The following is a 23,988-nucleotide window of genomic DNA, read 5'->3' on the forward strand; positions in this document are numbered from 1 at the left end:
AATGTTTATTCTTCAGAAGTGCAAAGGAGGATAAAGATGTAGAGGTAGTTACTTACTGAGCTGTTAACTTAAATCCTACCTTTCCCACCTCCTCATTTGAAATTAACTGAGCAGTTGCAAAAGATGCAATTTATAAATGGCATGGATGGGGATTCCCTGAAATCTAACCTCTTAAATGGGGAGACTATCCTTGTGATATCCCCATTGGATAATTGGAATTATTCATTGGGCTGTGAAAAATTAGTATTTGAAGTGAAAGAAAAACATTTGAGTTAATATAATTCATTAACTATTGTTGCTTATAACTGACTTCAAATTTAAAGACCAAATCTGTATTTAATTTGTTCTGGATTGAAATTATAAAGTAAGATGCTAAAGCAGAAATACGATTGAGAAAACATTTGCATTATAGCCTGATTGCTTTGATCAGTGAAGAGCAAGTAAATTTTGAAGCTTGTGTCATGTCGTCAGTGCAACAAACTTCTTTAAATATGCAGTCATAAACTTGCATTTTATTCTGTGATTCTGCTTTGTGATTGCAAATACCAACCCAAATGAATGGACAGTAATGTGGTGACATTTGGATATCCAGATCCTGCTCTGTTAGCCATAACATTTAAAAAATGCAATGAAATCAGGATTTATCTTGATCCAAGGGGTAAGATGATCACATATTGAGTTAATCTTCTAGCCACTCCAGCAGCACTCATATTTGGGAGTCAAAAATGTAGCCAGATGGCATTCGAAAATATTTTATTCAGAGAATACTGTGAATTAATAAACGCTGTGATTCAAATTGTTCCTTTTACCTAGTCAGCTTTATAGGTTTACAGACAATAACTTTTCCAGATGTTAATGAAAGCTCATTCTTATTGTGGAAGCTGCAAAAAACATTTAACATGAAAACTATTTCAATGGTTAACGTTGAGTTTGTTTTTATGTTTAGCAATACGATTTGCAGAGGGAAAAATTGGATAAAGCCTAAAGATGGGCATGGAAATCGCAATGTGTGGTTAATCCTTGCCAGCTCCTTCCATGCTCTTTGCTAATCAAACCCATTAGCCCATAATTTAAACATTTTCTCAATCCTATTTTTTTTTAGCATCTCACTTTATAATTCAATGCACAACAAATTAAAATACAGATTTAAGACTATTACATTGAAATCAGTTACGAGCACCAATAGTTGCAAAATTAGATTAACTCAAATGGTTATTTGCATGATGGCATGAGCCCACTGTTCAGTGGCTGTACACCTGACAAAAAAGTGCCTTGCTACAGTCAAATCAATGTTATAAGACCATCTACTCTGCATACTTCTGGTGCATGCTCCTAATGACCACACTAATTCCCTCACTAAAATGGCATCCAGCATGAGCTGCACCAGAAGTCTGCACATGTGGCCATTCTGCACACCAAACAGCACCTATAGTGCTGAAAAATAGGCACTATAAGAGATGAATTTTGCAGCTGCAATGTGTTAACAAGGACATAAAGTGAAGAAAAATATACTGGCATTTGCCAGATTACTGCTGCAGGAAAGCTCATGGATAAATACATGGTGATGTTTTTAGAGGTCAAGCACATTAATTAGGCAACAGTTGCTATGATTGCGATTTTAACATTTAAGGCAAGCAACAGCTAAATATAAACAGTATCACATTATGCATAACATTTTTTATGCTGAACAATTTATTTTATGCCTTGTATAGACTATCCTTTGGCCTTGTAACCCCTTTAGTGGAGGTTCTTTTCACTAAATATTACTTAAATACACTTTTTATCAATCTTTTAGCTATGAATTTATCTTTTAAATTGGGTTTTCTCTCTGTTGTCAGTATACAAAACTGCGTATGATGCAGAATGAATCTTGTCAATTATTTGACCTGTAAGAGTAATATATTTTATTTTTGGCCTTTAATCTGTGAGTGTGACAGTATGTTAAATACATACATGTGATTTTAAGAAACCATATTCAAAATTGCAAATCACAAGTCACTTATTGTTCAAAGGGTAAAAACAATTGATTTGAATATAATAGTGTACCACAAACACATTATATGCATTTTCCCCCATTGCATCCTCACATTTGGCTCCACATAGCTTACTAAAACAGGAAGGGAAGGTGATGCATGTCCTTAAGATTTTTATCAATACCGCATTGAGAGTAGCCTTTTGACTTCTAGCAGAACAAGGAGACCAATACCAATTTTTCTCCCAGGTTAAGGTGTAGAATATCTGTACCATGTACAGTATAAATTCTTAAAGGATATTAATTACATTGTGTACAAAAGACAAATCATTTACAACTATCAATTAAAATGATTGTGCTTTATTTTTTTAAAAGAATTGAAATGCCCACACTTTGTCCGTTTTCCATTTGCAAAATAAAACTGGTGATAAATTCTTTAAAATTAAGTTTTATAAACATTCACAAATTGTAACTAAAAAATTGCATTTTAAGCAAAACTCTGATATTAAAATAATAGAAGTCTTACAACAGAATATGTCTTATAGGCAGTATTTTTCCAAACCATTGGCTTAGATACTTGAAGTTGATCCATTTTGTTTCCATCAGCACTGTGTTTACATATATCAAGTACATATACTCCAAGACAAGTGGAAGTACCGCCCAAAATAATGCTGATTGTGGTGATGGCATTGTTATCATAGTACGGAATGGTAGAAGAATTTTAAACTGTATCATAGCATATGTAGCTCAGGTGAGGATGTCACTAGAGGAATATCAAGGCACTTCCGCTATCAAACTCTTGTCTTCGAGTACATCTTATTACTATTTTATGTAAAAAATACAACTACAGGCTTTAAAATGACTAACATTTCATCAGTCATCCTTTGGAGAAACCTTGCTGTGTTGATCTGAAGCTGTGTTTTGGCCTGTGTTCAGAACCCTCTGCAGACAGACATTAAAATCCTTAGTAAAATATGCCTGAGTATTACTTTCTGGTGAAGATCGTGTAGCTCCAATGTCCCTATGAACAGTTACAGCCCACAGACATTTCCAATTTTCATTTTCAGAAACATAGCTGGAAAGTCTTAAGGTTCTGATGATGTATCAGTTAAGGATTGAAGCAGGGTTTTGTAGACTGCAGAGTTCATGAATCTCGGGTAAGAGTCTCTGTGCATTAATGTATAAATCTGAAGCTGTGCATCATCAAATGTGTGAGGAGTAGGTTCAAGCATGTTTCTGTTGATGACCTCACGCACTCTGGAATCAAGGCTAACCTAGATTTAGAATAATACAAAATAAGAATCAGCTATTTCAGCATATAATGTGGTATTCATATTAAATGTTGAAATATTAGATTACAGAATATGCTTCCATTTCATTGCTGCAAAAACATTTTCCTGAAAATTTCCTAGTAGTGTGGCTAAACATATAACATAACAGAAATTGTATGACTCTGCATTTGTTTTGATCTGTATAATAAGTATCAACTATGTGGTAGAAATCATTGATAGGCCTGATTAAAAGCTTGTTTCAGGGCAGATCCATTTGCTCAGTTTTGTAAAGACTGTAGAAAATTTGCTGTTGCTTTAGGTTCCTACCTCTTGTCATGACAGCGGACTTACGGACATATTGAACTTTTAAGTAAGATGTGTTTCTTTTAAAAAAAGGACATACAAGCAAAAACTGGCTGAGGCTGTAAAATAACCACTTGCTGGAAAATTCCTAAGTGGTTTACACTTGACCAACTGGTCCAGAGAACGGAATGTCACACCTAAAAGGGCGTCAAGGCCTACTTCAGACAGAGTCACTTCAAAGGAAAAGATGCAATGCAAAAACTGAACTGTAATCTCCTGGGGTTGCAGAGATAATGGAGGCTGATTATCATTTTAGCAGATACCATCTCCTGTGAGATATATCCCAGACTGTTGACATGATGTGAGTTGAAAAAGCAGATCTGGGTGAAAGACATATTTTTTCCCCACTTCCAGGAATACACAAGAAAAGGGGTTAAACAGCCAACTGCAACCCCAGTTCTGTGTTGCTAGTTTTGGTGTTCCAGGCCTGGTGTGCAAGGGTGTGCTATGAAGGTCACAGCTGAAAAACATCAACTAGGTATCCCTGCGCTTGCAGGTAGAAAAAGTCCTCTCTCTCTGATTGCTGGAGGCAAGTCACAAGTCAGCAAAGCCACATTCGAAAAGGAAACAGGACAACTCCTTTCAGCTAACCTGCAGAACCAAGAATCTCCAAACTCACTGCTCAACTACCAAAGTCAGCGCTAATGGAATCACCCAATTTAACAGCTGCAACATTTTGCCATCTACTCCTCACAGACGAGCCAAAAGACTGATTCGTATACCTTTTTAAAATCTTTATTTCTGGACTCACTTCTCATTTCTAATCTCTGTGCATGTGTGTTGCATTTTAATTATTTTTTTTTTGCATTTTACTAACTAATAAAATCGCTCTTTCTTTGAATCAAGAAAGCTGGTTAAATTGGCTCCTTTTAAAACATAAAAACGTTTGGACTGGGAAAAGGTATCCGTGAGGGGAGGGATCCATTTTACATTAACCTTGTTGTGACAAACCAAGGGGGTTGAATAAAGAAGAGGAGCCAATTCCCTCCTCACCTGGGAGCATAACAATTTGGGGCACCTCATCTGGAATCATAACAAATCAGGGGAACCTTGTCTGGGGACTGGTTGTAACACTCTCAACTTCTGGCAACTCCTGCACACCCTGATTAAAAAAGGTGAAACAAATAGCTCAAATGGCTGGCTGTTGCTCTTTATTAGAGCAAAAATATTTGTTCAATAAGTTAAATCTATTAAACCTTGGGGACCCTCCTTCAAGTAATAAAAGACTTGCATACATGACCTCAACAATTGGCATTTATTTACTAGTAATATAAAAAAAAACCTAGCGCTCCAATTAGTTGCCCAACCAGGAAGAAGATTCGATGGGTGACAGAGATGAAGACAAAGATCTGGGGTGAAGAGATTTATAGATTAATTTCTAAAAAATAAGACTGAGGTGGATGAAAACTTTGCAACACCAATGGGTCAAAGGTTGGGGGCGAAGTGGGTGCGCAGAAGGTTCTGTCAGGATAATGGTGAGTTTGGGAGGGCTTACAGGACTGGAGGAAATTGTGGAGACTAGCATGGAGAGACTTAAATACAGTATACTGAGGACTGGGATCAAATGTAGGCCACTGAGGAAAAAATGCAGATATAATAAGCCTTTTGATTACAGTCAAAACTAAGGGAAAATAAGATATCTTAATCAGTTGAGGATCAGTCCTTCCACTCTCACCTCATTTATGATTATGTTTTGCAGTAGTGTCTGGACAATAATTAAACGCTTAGTCTAGGACTGCTTTCTGTTGTATTCTGAAAAACCATGTCCTTTCTTGGTGTTTCAAGATCTTTACTGCCTCTATAAAACCCAGACGTGGTTTGGTGATATCTATGCCGTTCTATGATTCCATTTCTCATTCTTGGACTAACAACATGGAAGTGTACAGCCATAAACCATGAAATATAGCCATAAAATAACTCTGAAAGTCAACATGCTATGAGTACTTGAAAACCTTACATTTATAAGGCGAATTATCCAGGTATCGTCATTGAAGAATTCTGAGTTATTTGTACCTGTATTAGAAGCGTTGAGACAGTTACAATTTTTTCTCTCCACATGGAATAAAACCCCTTATCCATTCCAATTAAAGTACTTGCTCTTGGGTGTTCATTTGGGAACTCCTCCCCCACAAAATAAACAAGGAAACAGCACTATAAGCACTAGACCAGAAACTAAATGCTTTATTTTATTTGATGGATGCAATACAAATATTCTTCTGGGAAAAGATGATATTTCAAACCTTTGCACTTACCAATACAAATCTTTTCAGTTTTTCTGATGCCATCTGCAAGCAGGGTCAGTTTCTCTCTGAGCTTCCCTTGATAATTTGTATGACTAGAGCAGTTGTACTTAAACTTTGGAAATATATTTAGATATTTCTTTTTCATTGAGTAATGACCAGAAAGACACGCAAATCTGAGAAAGAATCAACATTCCTAGATTCAATAAGCTAAGAAATGTGCCTGAAGGATAAAAGGTTTAGGTTGCAATCTACCTTGAAAATTGGTATCACTGGATGTCAGGTGCAGAGTATATATAAGTAAGAAAATTGAGACCCATACAAAGAATGCTACAGTCTGCCCACAAATGTAGACTAACTCTAACAATAAAGAAAATTGATGCAGCCACAGTGACATCATATTCCTGAACTTAACTATAAACTGCACAAATCTCCAGATTGAATGAATTTGTTCTTTTATGGCATCAAGTTGGGTAAAGTTAAGGAAGAATAGACAAGCTATGAAGGCCATACCTGGCCCAGAAAAGGTCATGAAGAGAACACCTTACCAGCCTAGCCTTAATTACTACAGGCAGCCTGGAATGTTGCCCTCTATTTCCCATTTGTAGGATGCGAAGCTTCTAGAACTATACTGGCACCAGACCTTTGCACTTCAAAAATAATTCTTCCTGCCTGCTGAGACATTACTGCCTTTAACCATGTGACATGAAATATAAGAGATAGAGAAGAAAGGTAAATTTCTCATCTGGAACATATCATAATTCTTGTCTTCTCTTTAAATTGGCATTTTATCATTCTCCCTTGAGTGGCTTGGATATATATCTTATTTAGTATGCTCTTGATCAGGTCAGCATTTTTGAGTATATCTATATATAAAAATCCTTTCTTCAATTTTAGAGGTACTGATTTTCTTGTTGCAGCTCTTGATGACCTTATACAGCTTCATTAGAAAGGTCACATAGCTCCTCTTCAATGCTCTTAGGTGGGAGGCTATCCCTATGATGTCCTTTTTGTCCAACTGGATGAGTGATCCAGTCATGGTACATATGATATATACTTTAATTGCACTGAGTTTTGGGAATATATGAAAATAGTGCATTACTTACAATCAGGCATTCTTTAAATTCAGCTCCTGATCCAGTAAAACCTTGAGAGCACCTTTCTGTAATTACTCTGAAAAAAAACTAGTCATCCCTCTTTTGCATTTCTCTGTCTCTAGTTAGTTCTCTCTCTATATATATATCAATTTCTCTATTTCTAACAATTCGTCTAATTCCCTTTTTCTATATCTATCCAATTCTCAAATTCCAGCAATTTCTCTACCTGCAGCTACTTCTCGTTCCCGATATCTATCAATTTTACTATGAAATTCTCTAATTTTCGCTTTTATACAGAAAGACTGTGTAGTCTTCAGGTAATACCATGGGCATGACTGATCTTGTGGTTGCATTCACACCCAGATGACAAATCTCTAAATATAAACAACCTAAGTTGTTTAATAGCTCATTAGATTGTAGTTTGTTTTGTTTCAAGCTTGTGATTATTCTGGGAGGTGCTTTAGAATTGAACAAAGGTAAATTCAACAATGTAGAACCCAATAAATAATACCAGTATATGATATGGCCTGGATTTTACAGTCAGCAATGAACAAACACTTATAGCTGGGTTTTTGATCAGCAATTTATGGTCATTGGGGGACTAATACAGTGCAGCGCCCTCTACAAGTGATCTGGAACCAGTGTGGAAATAATAAGCTAACAGCATGGGGGAAAAATAAGTTTACATAGCGCCACTTCATGCGGCACAATGCACTCTATGTGAATTCCCTGTGGAGTAGATTGTGCTGTAGGTGAATAAGTGTGCGGACCTAGCAAGTTTCCTCATTGATATCACTGAAGAATGCCACATGGGCCATGTAGGTAATGGTCTGCGGTGTTGTCCACCCTTAGGGAATCGGCATTTTGTTGCTTTAAGTAGTGCTAGGCGAACAAGCCTGTTCCCTCATGTCTCTTCACCAAGCAGATTGAAGAAACCTTACTGAGGCATGCTGAATCTAAACCAGGAAATGCATCTTAGAATAATTGGGCAGAATCGGGCGTGTCCCAAAGTCACCGTGCGTCATTCCGATCTTTAGTTCGATGGGTGCGCACCAGAGTTGGCTGCGCATCTGCCGAACTGCCATTGGCCTGTTAAGGCTATTAATGAACTAATTAAAGCACTTGTCAGAGCTGCCCGTCCAACCTTAAGGTTGGCAGGCAGGCGAAGAGCCCAGGCGGCCTTCACATTTATCATGAAACCTCATCTATGGGCGGGATGAGATTTCATGAAAGATTTATTGTTGAAATAAAGTTTTTTTTCAAAATTCATAAACATGTCCCAGCTCATGTGACACTGTCACATGAGGGGGCACATCTGAATAATTTTTTTTTTCTTTTTTTCAATAATTCATAATGAAATTAATCTCCCTGAGGCAGCTCCTTGCCTCAGGGAGATTGCTGCACTCTTTCACGCGCATACGCAAAAGATCGCAGGCCCCGACTCTCCCTCCTCCCCCGCCCGCACAAGTAGCGCTGAGCACTACCGGGCGTGTGTCACGCTGGATGGGCCTTAATTGGCCCGTCCACATAAAATGGCGCCACGCAGCCAATCGTGGGCGGCGATCAGCTCTGCGCCTGCTCCCGACAGGGAGAAAATTTGCCCCATTAATTCAATGTGAAATCATAGGTGGAAAGGAATATAGAGAGGAAAACAAAGTTGAGATTGAGGGAGAGGAGACAGAAAGGAAAATTAAAAATAAAATTTTATTTTTTTAAATATCAAACAATAATTAAAATCTTAAAGAATGAGATTCCATACCTATAAAAGTAAATTTTCAGCACCAGAGAAGCTGTTTTGTAGTAATTAAGACATAGAAAGCCATTGACAATTCACCTATATTTGAATGGACAATAACTTTTTCTGGCATGTTTAGTGGGTAACTAGTGAATAAGTACCACAAATTTATGCTCTTCACGTATTTGAATGCCAAATCTGTTGGTGAGATACTGGTGCAGTGAAGCTTATGGAGGAGCAAGATAACTCAGACAGCAACCTCTGGATTTCCATGGTTAACTTTGCATTAGTAGATGCCAAAGTTGCTGTCTGAGTTACAATTTAATAATGGTGAGCATTGATGGCCTCACTGTTATTCTAACAGCAAAATTCAGGCTAATGTGTTGTTTTGGTGTATTCCTATCATCTTTTTGAATATGTTTGTTTTACTGGTGCTTCCTAATGACAAATAGAGTACTGGTTTTAATGGTTTGCTGCACACAGCAGTATGAAAAAGTTGAATTAACACAAACAGTCCAATGACACGGGGCAGAAATTTCCCCCTGTTGGAGGGGTTGTGCGGGGGTGGGCGGGGGCGCACGTGAACCCGATCGGCGCCCCTGATCGGTGCTGCACCGCCATTTTATGTGGGCAGGCTAATTAAGGCCCGCCCAGCGTGATGCGCACCCGGAAGCGCTGAGCGCTCCCTGTGCAGATGGGCGAGGGTTGCCTGAGCTGGGGCCTGGGCTGTTTCGCACATGCGTGCGAAAGAGCACAGAAATCTCCCTGAGGGACAGAGGTGCCTCAGGGAGATTACTTTCACTTATGAAACATTGAAGAAAGGTAAAAAAAATTTTAAGGACATGTCCCCTCATGTGAAGCTGTCACATGAGCTGGAACATGACCATTAATTTTTTTCAAAATTTTTTATTTAATTAATAAACCCTTCATGAAGCCTCATCCCGCCCTTGGATGAAGTTTCATGAACAATGTGAAGGCCGCCTGGGCTCTTCGCCTGCCTGCCAACCTTAAGGTTGGACGGGCAGCATTCTTAACAATTTTAATCACTTTCTTAATGGCCTTAATAGGCCTTGGACAGTTCGGCGCACAGCCGATTCTACAATCTAAATGACGCACGGTGACGTTGGGATGCATGTCCCACATCACCGCGCGTTATTTTATGCGTTGGCGAGCAGGCCCCGCCCTTGCGCGCCAACCCGAAAATTTTTCCCATGGTCACTGAAGCGCCATGTTAATGACTGTCTCTACAGATGCTGAAGTTAATTCAGCTCTAATAGTTGTATTCAGTAACACCCACATGACAGCTTTACTAATTTTTTAAAGAAAAGTCAACTATTAGAAAAAATGTGTTTACATTGGCATGCACTGCAAGTTCTTTGTAACAACTCGGGACTGGATTTTCATCTGGGAGGTGGGTAATTTCCTAGCTTGGCACACCCGCCTGTGGAGAAAGTGCAGCAAAGACAGTGGCCAGGATATTCCCCTCGGCGATTTGGGGGCGGAACCCGGTTGCCTGGGGGAAAATGACGCGGCATGACTTCGGGAGGAACCCCCGACGTCATCCCAGTCCATTTAAATTTTTAGGAAGGTGGGTGGACAGCGAAATCAGCTATCCGCCCGCCGACCTGTCAATGGCCAATTGCATGCGCGAAAGAGCGCACTTTGACAGATGGGGAATCCCACCACCCCCCCCCCCACCCCCCCCCGCCCCGAATAGGAAGCACATAGCTCTTCCCGTCGGGGATGCCGCTGGACGGGCCTTAATTGGCCCGCCCACTCAAAATGGCGGCGGGCCCCGTTTCAGTGGCGGGGGTTGGCCGGCCGGCCGCCGCTGAGCCGGTGGGGCCCGCCCGCCATCTGATGGCAAAATCCTGCTCAGTATTTTTGTTCTGGGGGTTTGGGGTGGGGGAGCAGGTGCTGACTGGAGTTGGGGCCATTGTCCCCGGAAAGAGTTCAGAGGCAGCTATAGGGAGTGCTGAGTGCTGAGGCAGGTTGTTTAAAAGGCCCTCCTAGGTCAGGAGTGCAGGGTGCGGGCTCTCAACACGGACCAATCCACACCCTTAACCCACTGGTGGAAATTTGGGATGCTGGGAATAGGGTCGGGAATCCTGGAATCGGGTCCTGGCCACCATTTTGTCAGCTTCATGAAGTCTCCACAGCTGCATAAAAATCCAGCCCTTGATTTTTAAACTGAAAACCTATGCTGAGGTTGTTCCTTTTAGCCTGTTGTTTTTAACATTGGCTTATAAACGGACAGATTATTTGCATATTGGCAAAAGAACAAAAAGTAAAAAAGCTGGAAATCTGAAACAATAACAGAAAAAGCTGGAAGCAGATCAACCAATTTCTCTGGTGGAAATAGGTAAGTTAATATTTCACCTCTCTTATCGAGATTGGAAAACAATGAAGATGAACAGCATATAAAAAGCAACAGAAGAAAAGGCAGATTGAGGGAAAAAGACACCCACAATGGCATCCACGAGATCGTAAAGAAGTGTAGAAAGACCTGTGATGTGCTTTAAAAGCAACAGAAGATGATTAAATAGCTGAAATTATATTGATATGAAATGTTAAGAAGGAGTAAATGAGCAAAATTAAAAGCAATTAATAGACATAGATGATGTGTGAATAGCTGAAGGATAAAGCAGATCTGAAATGGAAAAAGGGAAGCTGTCAAAATGGAATAGTATTTAGAAATCTTAACCGAAGGGAAAAGCAGGTTGACGCCGAGGTTATGGGCTGCCTCGCCAGTACTATGTTCCAATGGAGGGTCTCCATCCTAATCGCCAATCCATTACCCCTCAGAAATACTGGGCAGAATTTTCTGCCTGCCGGGTGGGCGGGCTCGATCCTATCTCTGGTGGGCAGGGAGCTGATCCCCACCGGAGAAGCGGGCCCCACTGCCATTTTAAGTGGGTGGGCCAATTAAGGCCCACCCAGCGTGACGCCCGCCGGGAAGCGCTATGTGCTTCCTGTGTGGGCCGGGGGGATTCCCCAAATGCGAGAGTGCGCTCTTTTACGCATGCGCACGAAAGAGCGCACATCTCCCTGAGGCAAAGTGCTGCCTCAGGGAGATCACTGACAGCTGTATAAGCATTTAAAATAGAGGAAAAAAAAAAAATCCTTAACATGTCCCCCTCATGTGACAATGTCACACGAGATGGGACATGTTAATAAATTTCATTAAAACTTTATTCAACTTTTTAAATCCCTACATGAAACCTTATCCTGCCCGTGGATGAGGTTTCATGTTTTTTTTAGTTGCCGCCGGGGCTCCTGGCCTGCTCACCAACCTTAAGGTTGGACGGGCAGGTCCTTTAATTGTTTTAATGATCCTGTCAATGGCCTCAATTGGCTATTGACAGGTCGGCGGGTGCACAGCTGATTTTGCTGCGGGTCCGTCTTCCTGAAAATTTAAATGGTTCCCCCCCGACGTCATCCCGCATCATTTTGCCTTCAGCGAGTGGGCCCCGCCCCCTGCTTGCCGACAGCAAAATTCAGCCAGCTGATACACCCATCCGTCGGCACGTTAGGGGCTGAAATGGTTAAAGTCATTGTTTAGTCCAGAGGGCTGCAAAGTGCCCAACAGAAAGATAAAATACCATTCCTTAAATTTTTATTGAGCTTCAGTAGATTTGTGTAAGTCAATGACAGAGGATCAGAGTGAGATTGGGACAGGGTATTCAAATGACAAATGACAGGATGCTCAGCGTTTTACCTGCAAACAGAGTGGAAGTATTTAGCAAAGCAGTCACATAACTTACATTTGGTCTCCTTTAGCTTTAGAGAAGACCGCATCATGAACAGCAAATACTCTACACTAGGTTGGAGGAAATGCGTGTAAAATGCTATCTGACTTTTAATGAGTGTTTAGGGTCCTGGACAGCGGTGAGGGAAGAAAAGAATAGATAGCTTCTTCATCTCTTATACTTGCACAGAAAGGAACCAGGGAAAGGAGAGCAGTTGGAAGAAGCATGAAGCAGGTTTCATGGAAGGGTTATTCCTTTTGGAAAATAAAGAGAGGAGGGAGGAGATGTGTTTGACGCTAGGGTAATGTTGGAGGTGATGGAAATGACAGTAAATGATCTGGTGATGTGAGGTGGCAGGTGAGAACCCTGAGGACAGTTGAGTGGGGAAGAGAAGGGCTGAGAGCAGATACATGGGAAATGTGACAAAAATGGTTGAGTGCCCTTGTCTATGACAGTGAAGGTGAATCTTCAATTAATGAAAAAGGTAGTTTCAGAACCACTGGTGGATAGCAGAGTCATCAGAGCAGATAAAGAGTAAGTGAATCTGTGAGAAGGAACAGAGTCCATACAGGAATTGGGGCAGGAAGTAACCAATCCAGGAATCTAATCCAAGTAATTGTGGGTAGGTGTAGGATAGATGTCTGTGAAAAGTTCAATGCTAGTTATAGGAAGATAAAAGTCCTGGAAGGGAAGAGTCAGAGGTGGGCCACATAAAGGGAAGGGATGGGTAGAAATTTGAAGCATAGTGAATGAAATTCTCTGAATCAGAACAAGAGCAGGGAGCAGCACCAACACAGTCATCAAGAGATCAAGGAAGAGGCATGAGTACGGCTGAATCAGAGGTTCAACATATCTTCCAATAAGATAGGTAGCTCAGGCCTATGGGTCTTTTGCTTCCACTTGAAGAGTGGGACAACCAGTCCCCATATACCATCACCACCCTCTGTCTAGCTGAACCCCAGCTCTACCTGTCCGTCGAGTGCTCCTTGTTTCAGCCCTCAAAAGGAACAGAAGACTGATCCAAATTCACCCTGCGGAAGCATCTCCATTATTCCAATTACAGAGCAATATTTATAACAAAGGACAGCTTAGAAATAGAGCAAAACATAAAGAAAATGTATTTAATTTTAAGAATGTGGCAGATATGGGAAAATAGAATGTGAGAAGACATAGTACTAATTTGACATTTCGGCATAGAGTGGTTTAAATTTTGGCATGATTTATGTGTAAGTGTGATCCAGGGAATTCTGTTTTTACTATCATGTTTCCAAATTGCTCACATAAAGAAATAAGAATAATGTTTCTTACTTAAATAGGTAAAGCTGTGAGTAATGTTATCTGCAATTTCCAGTTTTATCAAATGACCAGTCACAAGTGTTGTGTAGTTAGAAACAGCAGTTTTTATTTTACAGTTTAAAATATTTTTGTATACCTTCATTTTAAAAATGACATTTTGTTATCTTCAACTTTTTAAACAATTGCGTTAGTATGCTGGCAACACAACCAGTGAGCCTCTCTCCTTTTTGTCACTGGGTCATACGAACATACGAACAAGGAGCAGGAGTAGGCCATTCGGCCCCTCGACCCTGCTCTGCCATTCAATAAGATCATGGCTGATCTGATAATAACCTCAAAACTGCATCCCGCCTACCCCGATAACCTATCATCCCCTTGCAGCCCCCTTACAGCAATGGATACATCAATGATTTCTGTCATATCAATACTACATCCGTCGTCTAGCTGAGAAACTGGGTGGGAAACAAATGTACAGCAGCAGACAATTTATTCTAATTAGCCAACTAATTCTACCCAGGTTGAAAGGGCAGAAAAGTAATTCCATTTTCTTTTAAAAACCAATTAACAAATGATTTGATAGAGCATTAAAAATATTAACAATTTATTCACTCACTAACAATTCCCCATGAAGGCTTCTTGGTCCTTTAATGGTCTGACTTTAATGTTCACAACAATGGTATTTTTTGAATTAAGAATGATTCAGTAGGAATTGGATATCTTTTGTTTCTAAATTTGGGTATTTGAATTAAAGAGGCCTCAGAAGGAATTTTTTGGATAAGCTTGGTTTCTGGAACAGAGTGGTTTAAATTATTGTTAGACCATTACCCTGTTGATCTTCTGTAGAAAGATTCTACATCAGTAGAGTTTTAAGGGATTAGCTGTCTGGAGATTACAAAAAACTCCTTCCTTCCTTCCTCACACCCTCATTTAAAAAAAACCACGATGAATATTAATTGGTGAACTGGATTATAGGTTCTAAGATTGTATACAGACATAAGTGATCAGTACTTTCCAGAATCTGCTCTAGCCTTCTGATCCTCAGCTCTTGCCCCAGAAATCAGACATATAGAACTTGCAAAAATCACAAATTTCAGAAAATAAAAGGGACCAGCAATAATCAAATTGCAAAACCAGACACGGTGCTACAACCTCGCACTCCAGCTCTTCTGAGCATGAGGCTGATTGTTGATCATATTGAGCAGTTGAGCAAAGACTGAGTCACCATGTACAGGCTGGTTGACACTGCATTTCAGTCAATTAGCACCTCACTGCCAAAGCCAAGAACAGTAGTTTTCATTACCTACATTATAAATAGATGCACCACTTACCTGTAGTCGTCTCTGTTAGGTTTTTTTTTCAGTTTATGATCATTCACATTATTTTGATTTTGGACCAGTTACAGTTCCTTCTCTGGTTAAAGCTCATTGATGATCTATACTGCCGCCATTCCCCAAAGCTAGCTGTGATCTGTTCCCACTCTTATTATGTCCTTTTCAGCTGTGATGCACTTTTCTGGGGGAAATTTGAAAATTATTCTCCCTTTGTGTTACTAGAGTGTTGTCACTAAATTGCCTATTCATCAAGTCACATTTTGGCATAATAATGGGAATATATATGGTTTAATGATGGAACAAGGTGTTCTGAATAGGGCTGGGCTCTATTGTTGCTATACTTTGTTCAATGACCCCAAAAATATCTATTGCAATATAAACTCACCTCTTTAGGTGAAAGGATGGATATATAATCCTCGTATATTAATCTTGCTTTCTCCTCAACAAGATTTTTGTTGACTTCTTTCTTTAAGTCCTCACAGGCTAGCCAGAACAGCATATTCTCCTCACTGTATTCTGTTCGTAAAAATTCTCTGAATGCATTTCTTCCAGCAGGACTTTTCATTAACTTGTCGAAAGACTGACCCCAGGACTGTACTTCTTCAAGCGTTGGCTTTGGGCTGCATAAGCAAAATCACAAGTGAAGGAAGGCATTCGTTACCATAAGGCTGCGCCGGAAAACAGGATGAAAATCAAAGACAATGCTTTAAATAAAAACAAACACACTAATCAGAATGACATAGTTAATTTCATAAACCTCCTCCAGCGCTACAACCCCCTGTTGTATCTGCGTTCTTCTAATTCGGGCCTTTTGTGCATCCCTGATTTTAATTGCTTCACCATTGGTGACTCTATGCCTTCAGCTGCCCAGGCCCCAAGCTCTGGGATTCTCTCCCTAAACTTCTCTGTCTCTCTACTTCTCCTTCCTCCTTAAAGACGCTCCTTAAAACCTACTTCATTGGCCATGCCTTCGGTCATTTGCCCTAGTACCTCCTTTATGCACTTCAGTGTCAAATTTTGTTTGGTAATGATCCTGTGAAGTGCCTTGGGATGTTTTACTATTTTAAAGGTGCTGTATAAATACAAGTTGTTGTTGTTAATCAATAGAAAATACACTGAAAAAGAAAATGTATGTCGAGGAAATACCTTTATTGGGAAAGAAGGAAAATTAACATTCTCAGTCATATTATGTAAAAGTTTAATGGCTGTTATTTTTGCATAATGGATTTGGATACACTACATACAAAGTATTATAACGTGATAACTGCACAGAAACAGGGTGGTCAGCTCCATTGGCCCATGCTGGTGTTTATGCTCCACACAAGCTTCCTCCCACCTTTCTCCATCTAACCGTCATCAGCATATCCTTCCATTCCTTTCTTCCTCATGGGCAGAATTTTTCCCTTGGTGGGTGGGCTTGGTGGGGGTGGTCGGGAAGCCAACCGCTGCCCTCGACCGGCACCGCACCGCGATCTCGTGCTGGTGGGCCAATTAAGACCTGACCAGCATGAAACGTGAGGGGCAGTGCTGAGCGCTGTCTGTGTGTGGGGAGGGAGGAGGGCGAGCAGACCGAGCCTGAACTTCGTGTATGCGCGTGAGTGAGCGCTGCATAATCTCCCTGAGGCACGCAGCTGCCTCAGGGAGGTGAAGAGATAAAACAAAAAAAAATAAAGAAAATAAAAATGCAATAAAACATGTCCCTTCATGTGACTCTGTCACATGAGCAGGGAGATGTTATTAATTCAATTGCAAAACTTTTATTTTATTTTTATTTGCTTTTAGAAAGCTCATCCTGCCCGTGGATGGGGTTTCATAAATAATGCAAAGGCCGCTTGGCCTTTTTGCCTGCCCGGCAACCATTAGGTAAAGCTTTACCTTAATTGATTATTTAATGGCCTTAACAGACCTTTTAATTGTTGGCGGGTGCGCTGCTGACTCTGGTGCACGCCCGCTGACCGAAACATCGCGCGTACCCGCCCGCCGAGCAAAAATTTCTGCCCACTGTGTTTATCCAGCCTCCCCTTAAATACATCTACACTAAATGCCTCAACTACTGCTTGTGGTACTAAGTTCCACATTCTAACCACTCTCTGGATAAAGAAGTTTCCCCTGAGTTCCCTTTTGACATATTAGTGGCTAGCTTATACTTATGCCCCTAGTTCTGGTCTCTTCTGCAAATGGAAACATCTCGATCAAATCCTTTCATTATCTTAAAGATCCTTATTAGGTCACCCCTCAAACTTCTGTTTTCTATCAAAAGGAGCCCCAGCCTGTTCAATCTTTACTCTCAATTCTGGTATTATTCATATAATTTATTCTGTGCCTACTCCAGTGTCACTATATCCTTTTTATAAGATGGAGACCCACTGTTCACAGTACTCCAAGTGTGGTTATAATGAGTCTCTACTAAGTCCCAATGTGTGATGATTAAGTCAAGAGAAAATTGGGACTTAGTAGAGACTCATTATAAGCAAATTTGACATTCTATCATTTATGTGTGTTTGCTCCTTGCAATAATCCTCATATATAACACACTGGCCGGGATTTTCCAGCCCTGTTGTGGGTGGGACCCGCCGTGGGTGAGGCGGCGCCCTAGCCAAAAGTCCAATGACTTGTGACGGGACTGGATGATCCTGGCGGCGGGCAGGTGTGGAAAATCCCACCCATTGGCCTGAATCTTCTGGTTGGTGTGTGGGGGCGGGCCCCGCTTGCTGACGCATAAAATGACGTGCGGTGATGTCGGGCGTGCATCCCGGTATCACCGCGCCTCATTCCAATCTTCAGTTCGGCGGGTGCACACCGGAGTCGGCTGTGCACCCGCCAAACTGTCAAAGGCCAACTAAGGCCATTTAAATACCAATTGAAATGATTAACAGGGCTGCCTGTCCAACCTTAAGGTTGGCGGGCAGGCGAAGAGCCCAGGTGGCCTTTGCATTTTTCGTGGAACCTCATCCACAGGCAGCTCTGTGCCTCAGGGAGATTTCTGCGCTCTTTCGCGCAGGCCCTGACTCTCCCTCCTCCCCCCCGCCCACACAGGGAGCGCTAAGTGCTTCCAGGTTCGCGTCCACAAAATGGCGGCGCACAGCCGATCGCAGGCGGTGATCGGCTACGTGCCCGCCTGCGACTGCTCCTGAACCGCCTGCCCAACGGGGAGAAAACTCTCCCCATTGTGTTTTTCCTGAAACGTCAGTGGATGGACCTCATAAAATTTCTTATTTTTGCACATTTGCTCAATATACAAAATTTGCTTACTTCAATATACAAAATGTTGTGTTAGCATCCCCATAATTTATATAGTGCTTTGGTATCTTTATAAGTCTTGTGGCTGTAAAATGTGCTACCACTGTGCAATATATCGTTATGTAATGTAATGTGATAAAACAGTAAATTCGCAGTTACAAAACTGGGCATATCAACATAATACGGCTCAGTCACTGCTGTGACGATTGGAAAGATACAGACTTACTATTATTTTTATGAAGCGTCTTCTGCATGAAAGCATATGTACGCTTTATATACCTGAGGTGGCATTTTCTATGCTTCTACTTCACTGGGGCGGGGTGATCAAGGGGGGTGGGGGATAGTTTTGGCTGTCCCTTAACTCGTTATATTTTTGGGGTCAAGATACTTTAAATAATGTATTGAAGAGGATGCCTTGGGAGAAGGAAGGCTGCAGTAGGCCTTGGACACTCATGATAGCATAATGTGGCTGACAGCATTTCTGGCTTACTCCATGGCAGGATTTTCCCTCCGTCGGGGGCGAAGTTGAATTGCGGGCACGCATAGGCACGCTTCTGATCGGCGCCCCCGCAGCGCCATTTTACATGAGTGGGCTAATTAAGGCCCGCCCAGTGTGACATCTGCACAGAAGCGCTGTGCACTCCCTGTGTGGGTGGGGGAGGGGGAATCCCGAAACCTGAGAGTGCGCTCTTTCGCACATACACACGAAAGAGCGCACTCATCTCCCTGAGGCTAAGCGCTGCCTCAGGGAGATCGGCTGTTCTGTCACAAATATTAAAAATAGAAAAAAAAATTCCTGACATGTCCCCTCATGTGACACTGTCACATGAGTTGGGACATGTCCATAATTTTTAAAAAAAACTTTAATAAAAATGTTTTAAAACCTACATGAAACCTCATCCCGGCTGTGGATGAGGTTTCATGCTTTTTCTAATTCCTGCCGGGGCTCCCGGCCTGCCCGCCAACCTTAAGGTTGGACGGGCAGGCGCACTAATTAGTTCAATGACTCTGTCAATGGCCTCAATTGGCCATTGACAGGTCGGCGGGCACACAGTTGATTTTGCTGCGCCCCCACCTGCCTGAAAACTTAAATGGGGCGCGGTGACGTCGGGAGTTCTGCCCAACGTCACCGCGCGTCATTTTACGCGTTGGCGAGCAGGCCCCGCCCCCCCCCCCCCAGCTGGGAAAATCCTGCCCCATGATTTATTTATTCATTGCTCAATACCACCAATGTATTGATCACCCTTTGAAAAAAAAAGCTATAGCAGCCATTTTATTTCTTTTAGACACCTGGCTCCCACCACCACTGTAGTAATCCTAGATGTTAGATGTTGCTATGGTATAAATGACAAGAAATGCCCGCAATAGGGCAGCCACATTCTACATTGTTGTCTATTCTGACAGAAAGCACAAGTGCTGGAGAGTAGATGGAGACTGCTGGTGACAGGGCCATGAGCAGTAGAGTAGCAGTTTTCCATTTGTTTTCTCACCCCATCCACTGGATTTATGCCACTACAAATCCGTATATGATGATTAAACTTATGAGGCAATAAGTTTTTATTGTTTAAATTTAATATTCCATTTGGCAAAACTAGGTCATCTAACCATCTCAACATAATATACTATGTTTAAACTGAATTCATTAAATCATTCTGCATGTTGATGTTGGACTTGAAACTCTGAATTCACTGTAGAATTTTGATAGTACCAATAGGCTTGAGCTGGTTGTCTTCAGTACCTTGCACTTAATCATAATAATGTCACCTTGTGAATTAAACTTACAGGAACAAAAAGGGTAAAGTTACTGATTCTGTGCAGCTACTGAGACTCATACTGGCACACGAACACTGTTGCCTTGATTCCTGAACCCATGCTTCCTTCGAGTTTGCCTTCTGGCTGATTGCGTTGGATCAGGGAACTTATTCGATAGAGTGTTCAGGGAATAAAGGAGCAAGTTCACCAATAATGTGCTCCCATTGGAAAGCTGTGCTTAAAAGGGTCGGTGAGTTATATTTAATGGGAGTGTGAATAGGAACATAGAACTTAGGAGCAGGAGTAAGCCATTTGGCCCTTCGAGCCTGCTCTGCCATGCGATATGATCATGGCTGATCTGATTGTGGTCTCACCTCCATGTTTCCATCTTCTCCCCCATAACCCTCAACTCTCTTGTCTATCAAAAATCTAACTCAGCCTTGAATAAATTCAATGACACAGCCTCCACTGCTTTCTGGGGAAGAGAATTCCACATAAGGACTACCTTCTGAGAGAAAAGATTTCTCCAATCTCCGTCTCAGGATTATTGATCTAGAAGACGAAATGTTAACTGCACAACATAAGGGAGGGAGAGAAATAGCTGGATACTTTGTTCCAGAAGACAGTCACACCTCTTAGAATAGTGTCACCTGTTTTGGTCAGCAGTGAGGGACAGGAGGATGTGACTGTCAGTGAGGCAGGTAATGGGACCAAGCAGAGAGTAGTGGAGGAGCCTCAGACTTTGCAACTGTCAAACAGGTTTGAGGTGCTCACAACCTGTGTGGATGAAAGTGAAGTCTGCAAGGTGGATGAGCTGGCTGGCCATGACACTGTGGTACAGGAAGCCATTCAACTGGGGGGAACGAAAAGGAATGTAATGGTAGTAGGGGATAGTATAGTGAGGGGGATTGACACTGTTCTCTGCAGCAGAGCGAGAGTCCAGATGGCTGTGTTGCCTGCCCGATGCCAGGGTTCAGGACTCAGGGATGGAGAGGAACTTGCCGTGGGAGGGCAAGGATCCAGTTGTCGTGGTTCATGTAGTCACCAATGATATAGGCAGAATTAGGAAAAAGGTTCTGCAATGTCAGTATGAGGAGCTGCGTACCAAATTAAGAAGCAGAACCTCAAATGTAATAATCTCCGGATTATTACCTGAGCCATGTACAAATTGGCATTGGGCAAATAAGATTAGAGAGACGAATGTGTGGCTCAAAGACTGGTGTGGGAGAAATGGGTTCCGGTTTGTGGGGCACTGGCATCAGTAGTAGGGAAAGTGGGGGCTGTACCATTTGGACGGCTTACAACTGAACTATGCTGGGATGGGTATCCTCACAAATCACAAAACTAAGGAAGTAGAGAGGGCTTTAAACTAAACAAGAGGGGTGAGGGATCAAGCTTGGGCAGAGGTAGCAATTCAAGGTGTAGAGTCAAGACAGGAGAGCAAAATAGTAATATGAGAATCAGAGAATGGCAGGAAGGGACAGGGAGAAAAAGCCTAAGAATACATCAACAGTCAAGACTAGATGTTACAAAGGTAACAAAAAACCAAAACTGAAGGCTCTCAATCTGAATAGATGTAGCATTCATAAAAAAGTAAATGAATCGGTGGCCCACATTGAAGTAAACAAATATGATCTGATAGCAATTACGGAGACGTGGCTGCAGGATGACAAAGATTAGGTCCTTAATATTAAAGGGTACATTACATTCAAGAAAAATAGGAAGCTAGTTAAAGGTGGAGGGGTAGCACTGTTAATCAAAGAGGGCATTGGTGCAATAGTTAGAGATGACCTTGGTTCAGGAGATCAGGGTGTAGAATCAGTTTGGGTGGAGATGAGGAATAGTAGGGGAAAGAAGTCATTAGTGGGAGTGGTCTTCAGGCCCCCTAACAATAGCCACAGTATAGGACAAAGTATTCAAGAGAAAATATTGTGTACTTGTGATAAAGGGATGGCAATAATCATGGGTGATTTTAATCTACACATAAACTGGAAAGATCAGATTGGCAGTAGTAGCCTGGATGAGGAGTTCTTAGGATGCTTTTGAGATAGTTTCTTAGAGCAACATGTTCTGGAACCAACCAGAGAGCAGGTTATATTAAACTCGGTATTGTGTAACATGACAGGATTAATTAATTACCTCAGAGTAAATGCATCCCTAGGTAGCAGCCACCACAATATGATTGAATTTTACATCCATTTTGAAAGGGAGAAGAGTGGATCTAAGACTAGTATTTTAAACTTAAATAAGGGCAACTATGTGGGGATGAAAGCTGAGGTAGCTGAAGTGAACTGGGAAATTAGGCTAGAGGATAAATCAACAGAGAAGCAGTGGCAGACATTTATGGGGATATTTCAGAGTATTCAGAATAAGTATATTCCTACTATAAAGAAAAATTTTAAGGGGAGGACCCACCATCTGTGGTTAACTAAAGATGTTAAGGAAAGCATCAAACTAAAGGAAAAGGCATACAACTCCACAAAGATGAGTGGCAGGACAGATGATTGGACAGAATATAAAGAACGGCAGAGAATGAGTAAAAGGGGGGTTTATCAGGAGAAAGAAATTAGAGTATGAGAGGAAGCTAGGTAGAAATGTAAAAACAGATAGCAAGAGTTTCTATAGGTATTTAAAAAGGAAAACAGTAAGTAAAGTGAGTATTGGTCCTCTAGAAAGTGACAGTGGGGAGTTAATAGTAGATAATAAGGAAATGGCGGAAGAAATGAACAAATATTTTGCTTCTGTGTTCACTATAGAGGATACAAAAAACATTAGGTAATAGCTGCAAATCAGGTGTGCGGGAGAAAGGAACTTGGTGAAATTGAAATCACTAGGGATATTGTACTGAGCAAATTGGTGGAGCTGCAGGCTGGCAAGTCTCTGGGTCCCGATGGACTACATCCTAGGGTCTTAAAAGAAGTGGCTAATGAGGTAGTCGATGCACTGGTATTAATTTTCCAAAACTCACTAGATTCTGGAAAGGTTCCATCAGATTGGAAAGTAGCAAATATAACCCCTCTAGTCAAGAAGGGAGGGAGGCAGAAAACAGGAAACTATAGGACAGTTAGCTTCATATCTGCCATGGGGAAGTTATTAGAAACGATCATTAAGGAGGTTAAAGCTAAGCACTTAGAAAAGCTCAAGACAATTGGGAAGAGTCAGCATGGTTTTGTGAAAGGAAAATCATGTTTAACCAATTTATTGGAGTTTTTTGAAGGAGTAACATGCACAATGGATAAAGTGGAACCTGTAGACGTACTGTACTTGATTTCCAGAAGGCATTTGATAAGGTGCCATATCAAAGATTATTACGGAAAATAAAAGCACATTGTGTATTGGGTAACATATTAGCATGCATGAATAGACGATTGGCTGGCTGGCAGAAAGCAGAGAGTGTGCATAAATGGGACTTTTTCTGATTGGCAGGATATGACCAATGCAGTCCCACAGGAGTCTGCACTGGGGCCTTAACTTTTTATGATTTACATCAATGACTTAGATGAGGGGAGTGAAGACATGGTAGCTAAATTTGCAGATGACACCAAGATAAGTAGGAAAGTATGTTGTGAAGGAGACATGAGGAGGTTGCAGATATGGATAACTTGAGTGAGTGGACAAAGATCTGGCAAATCGAGTTTAATGTGGGAAAATGTGAAGTTGTTCACTTTGGCATGAAGAACAAAAAAGCAGAGTACTACTTAAATAGAGAATGGCTGCATAATTCTGAAGTGCAGAGGGATCTAAGTGTTCTAGTACGAGAGTCACAAAAAGTTAGTATGCAGGTACAGCAAGTAATTAAGAAGGCTAATGGAATGCTATCCTTTATTATGAGAGGGATTGAACATAAAGGTAAGGATGTTACGCTGCAGTTATACAGGGCATTGGTGAGACTGCACCTCGAATACTATGTGCAGTTTTGGTCTCCTTATTTAAGGAAGGATG

General features: G+C 41.4%; 1 protein-coding gene across 8 annotated transcripts in view; it reads right to left on the minus strand.

Moving 5' to 3' along the window:
- Positions 1-737: 737 nt before the first annotated feature.
- The window catches only part of rgs20 (regulator of G protein signaling 20), a 304,359-nt gene continuing 281,108 nt past the window's right edge, over positions 738-23,988 (minus strand). For 7 of the 8 annotated variants that reach the window (XM_078539701.1, XM_078539700.1, XM_078539699.1 and 4 more), the window contains 2 exons: positions 15,440-15,674; positions 1,890-3,246 (listed from right to left, as the gene is read on the minus strand). In XM_078539701.1, the coding sequence (XP_078395827.1) occupies positions 3,058-3,246; positions 15,440-15,674 (424 nt within the window). In that variant the 3' untranslated portion in view covers positions 1,890-3,057. Of the gene's footprint in view, positions 3,247-15,439; positions 15,675-23,988 lie in introns of all 8 variants that reach the window. The other variant, XM_078539705.1, reaches the window with a different exon arrangement.

The sequence above is a fragment of the Cetorhinus maximus genome, chromosome 4, assembly GCF_964194155.1.
Source record: "Cetorhinus maximus chromosome 4, sCetMax3.hap1.1, whole genome shotgun sequence".
In the NCBI taxonomy this organism is placed as follows: Eukaryota; Metazoa; Chordata; class Chondrichthyes; order Lamniformes; family Cetorhinidae; genus Cetorhinus; species Cetorhinus maximus.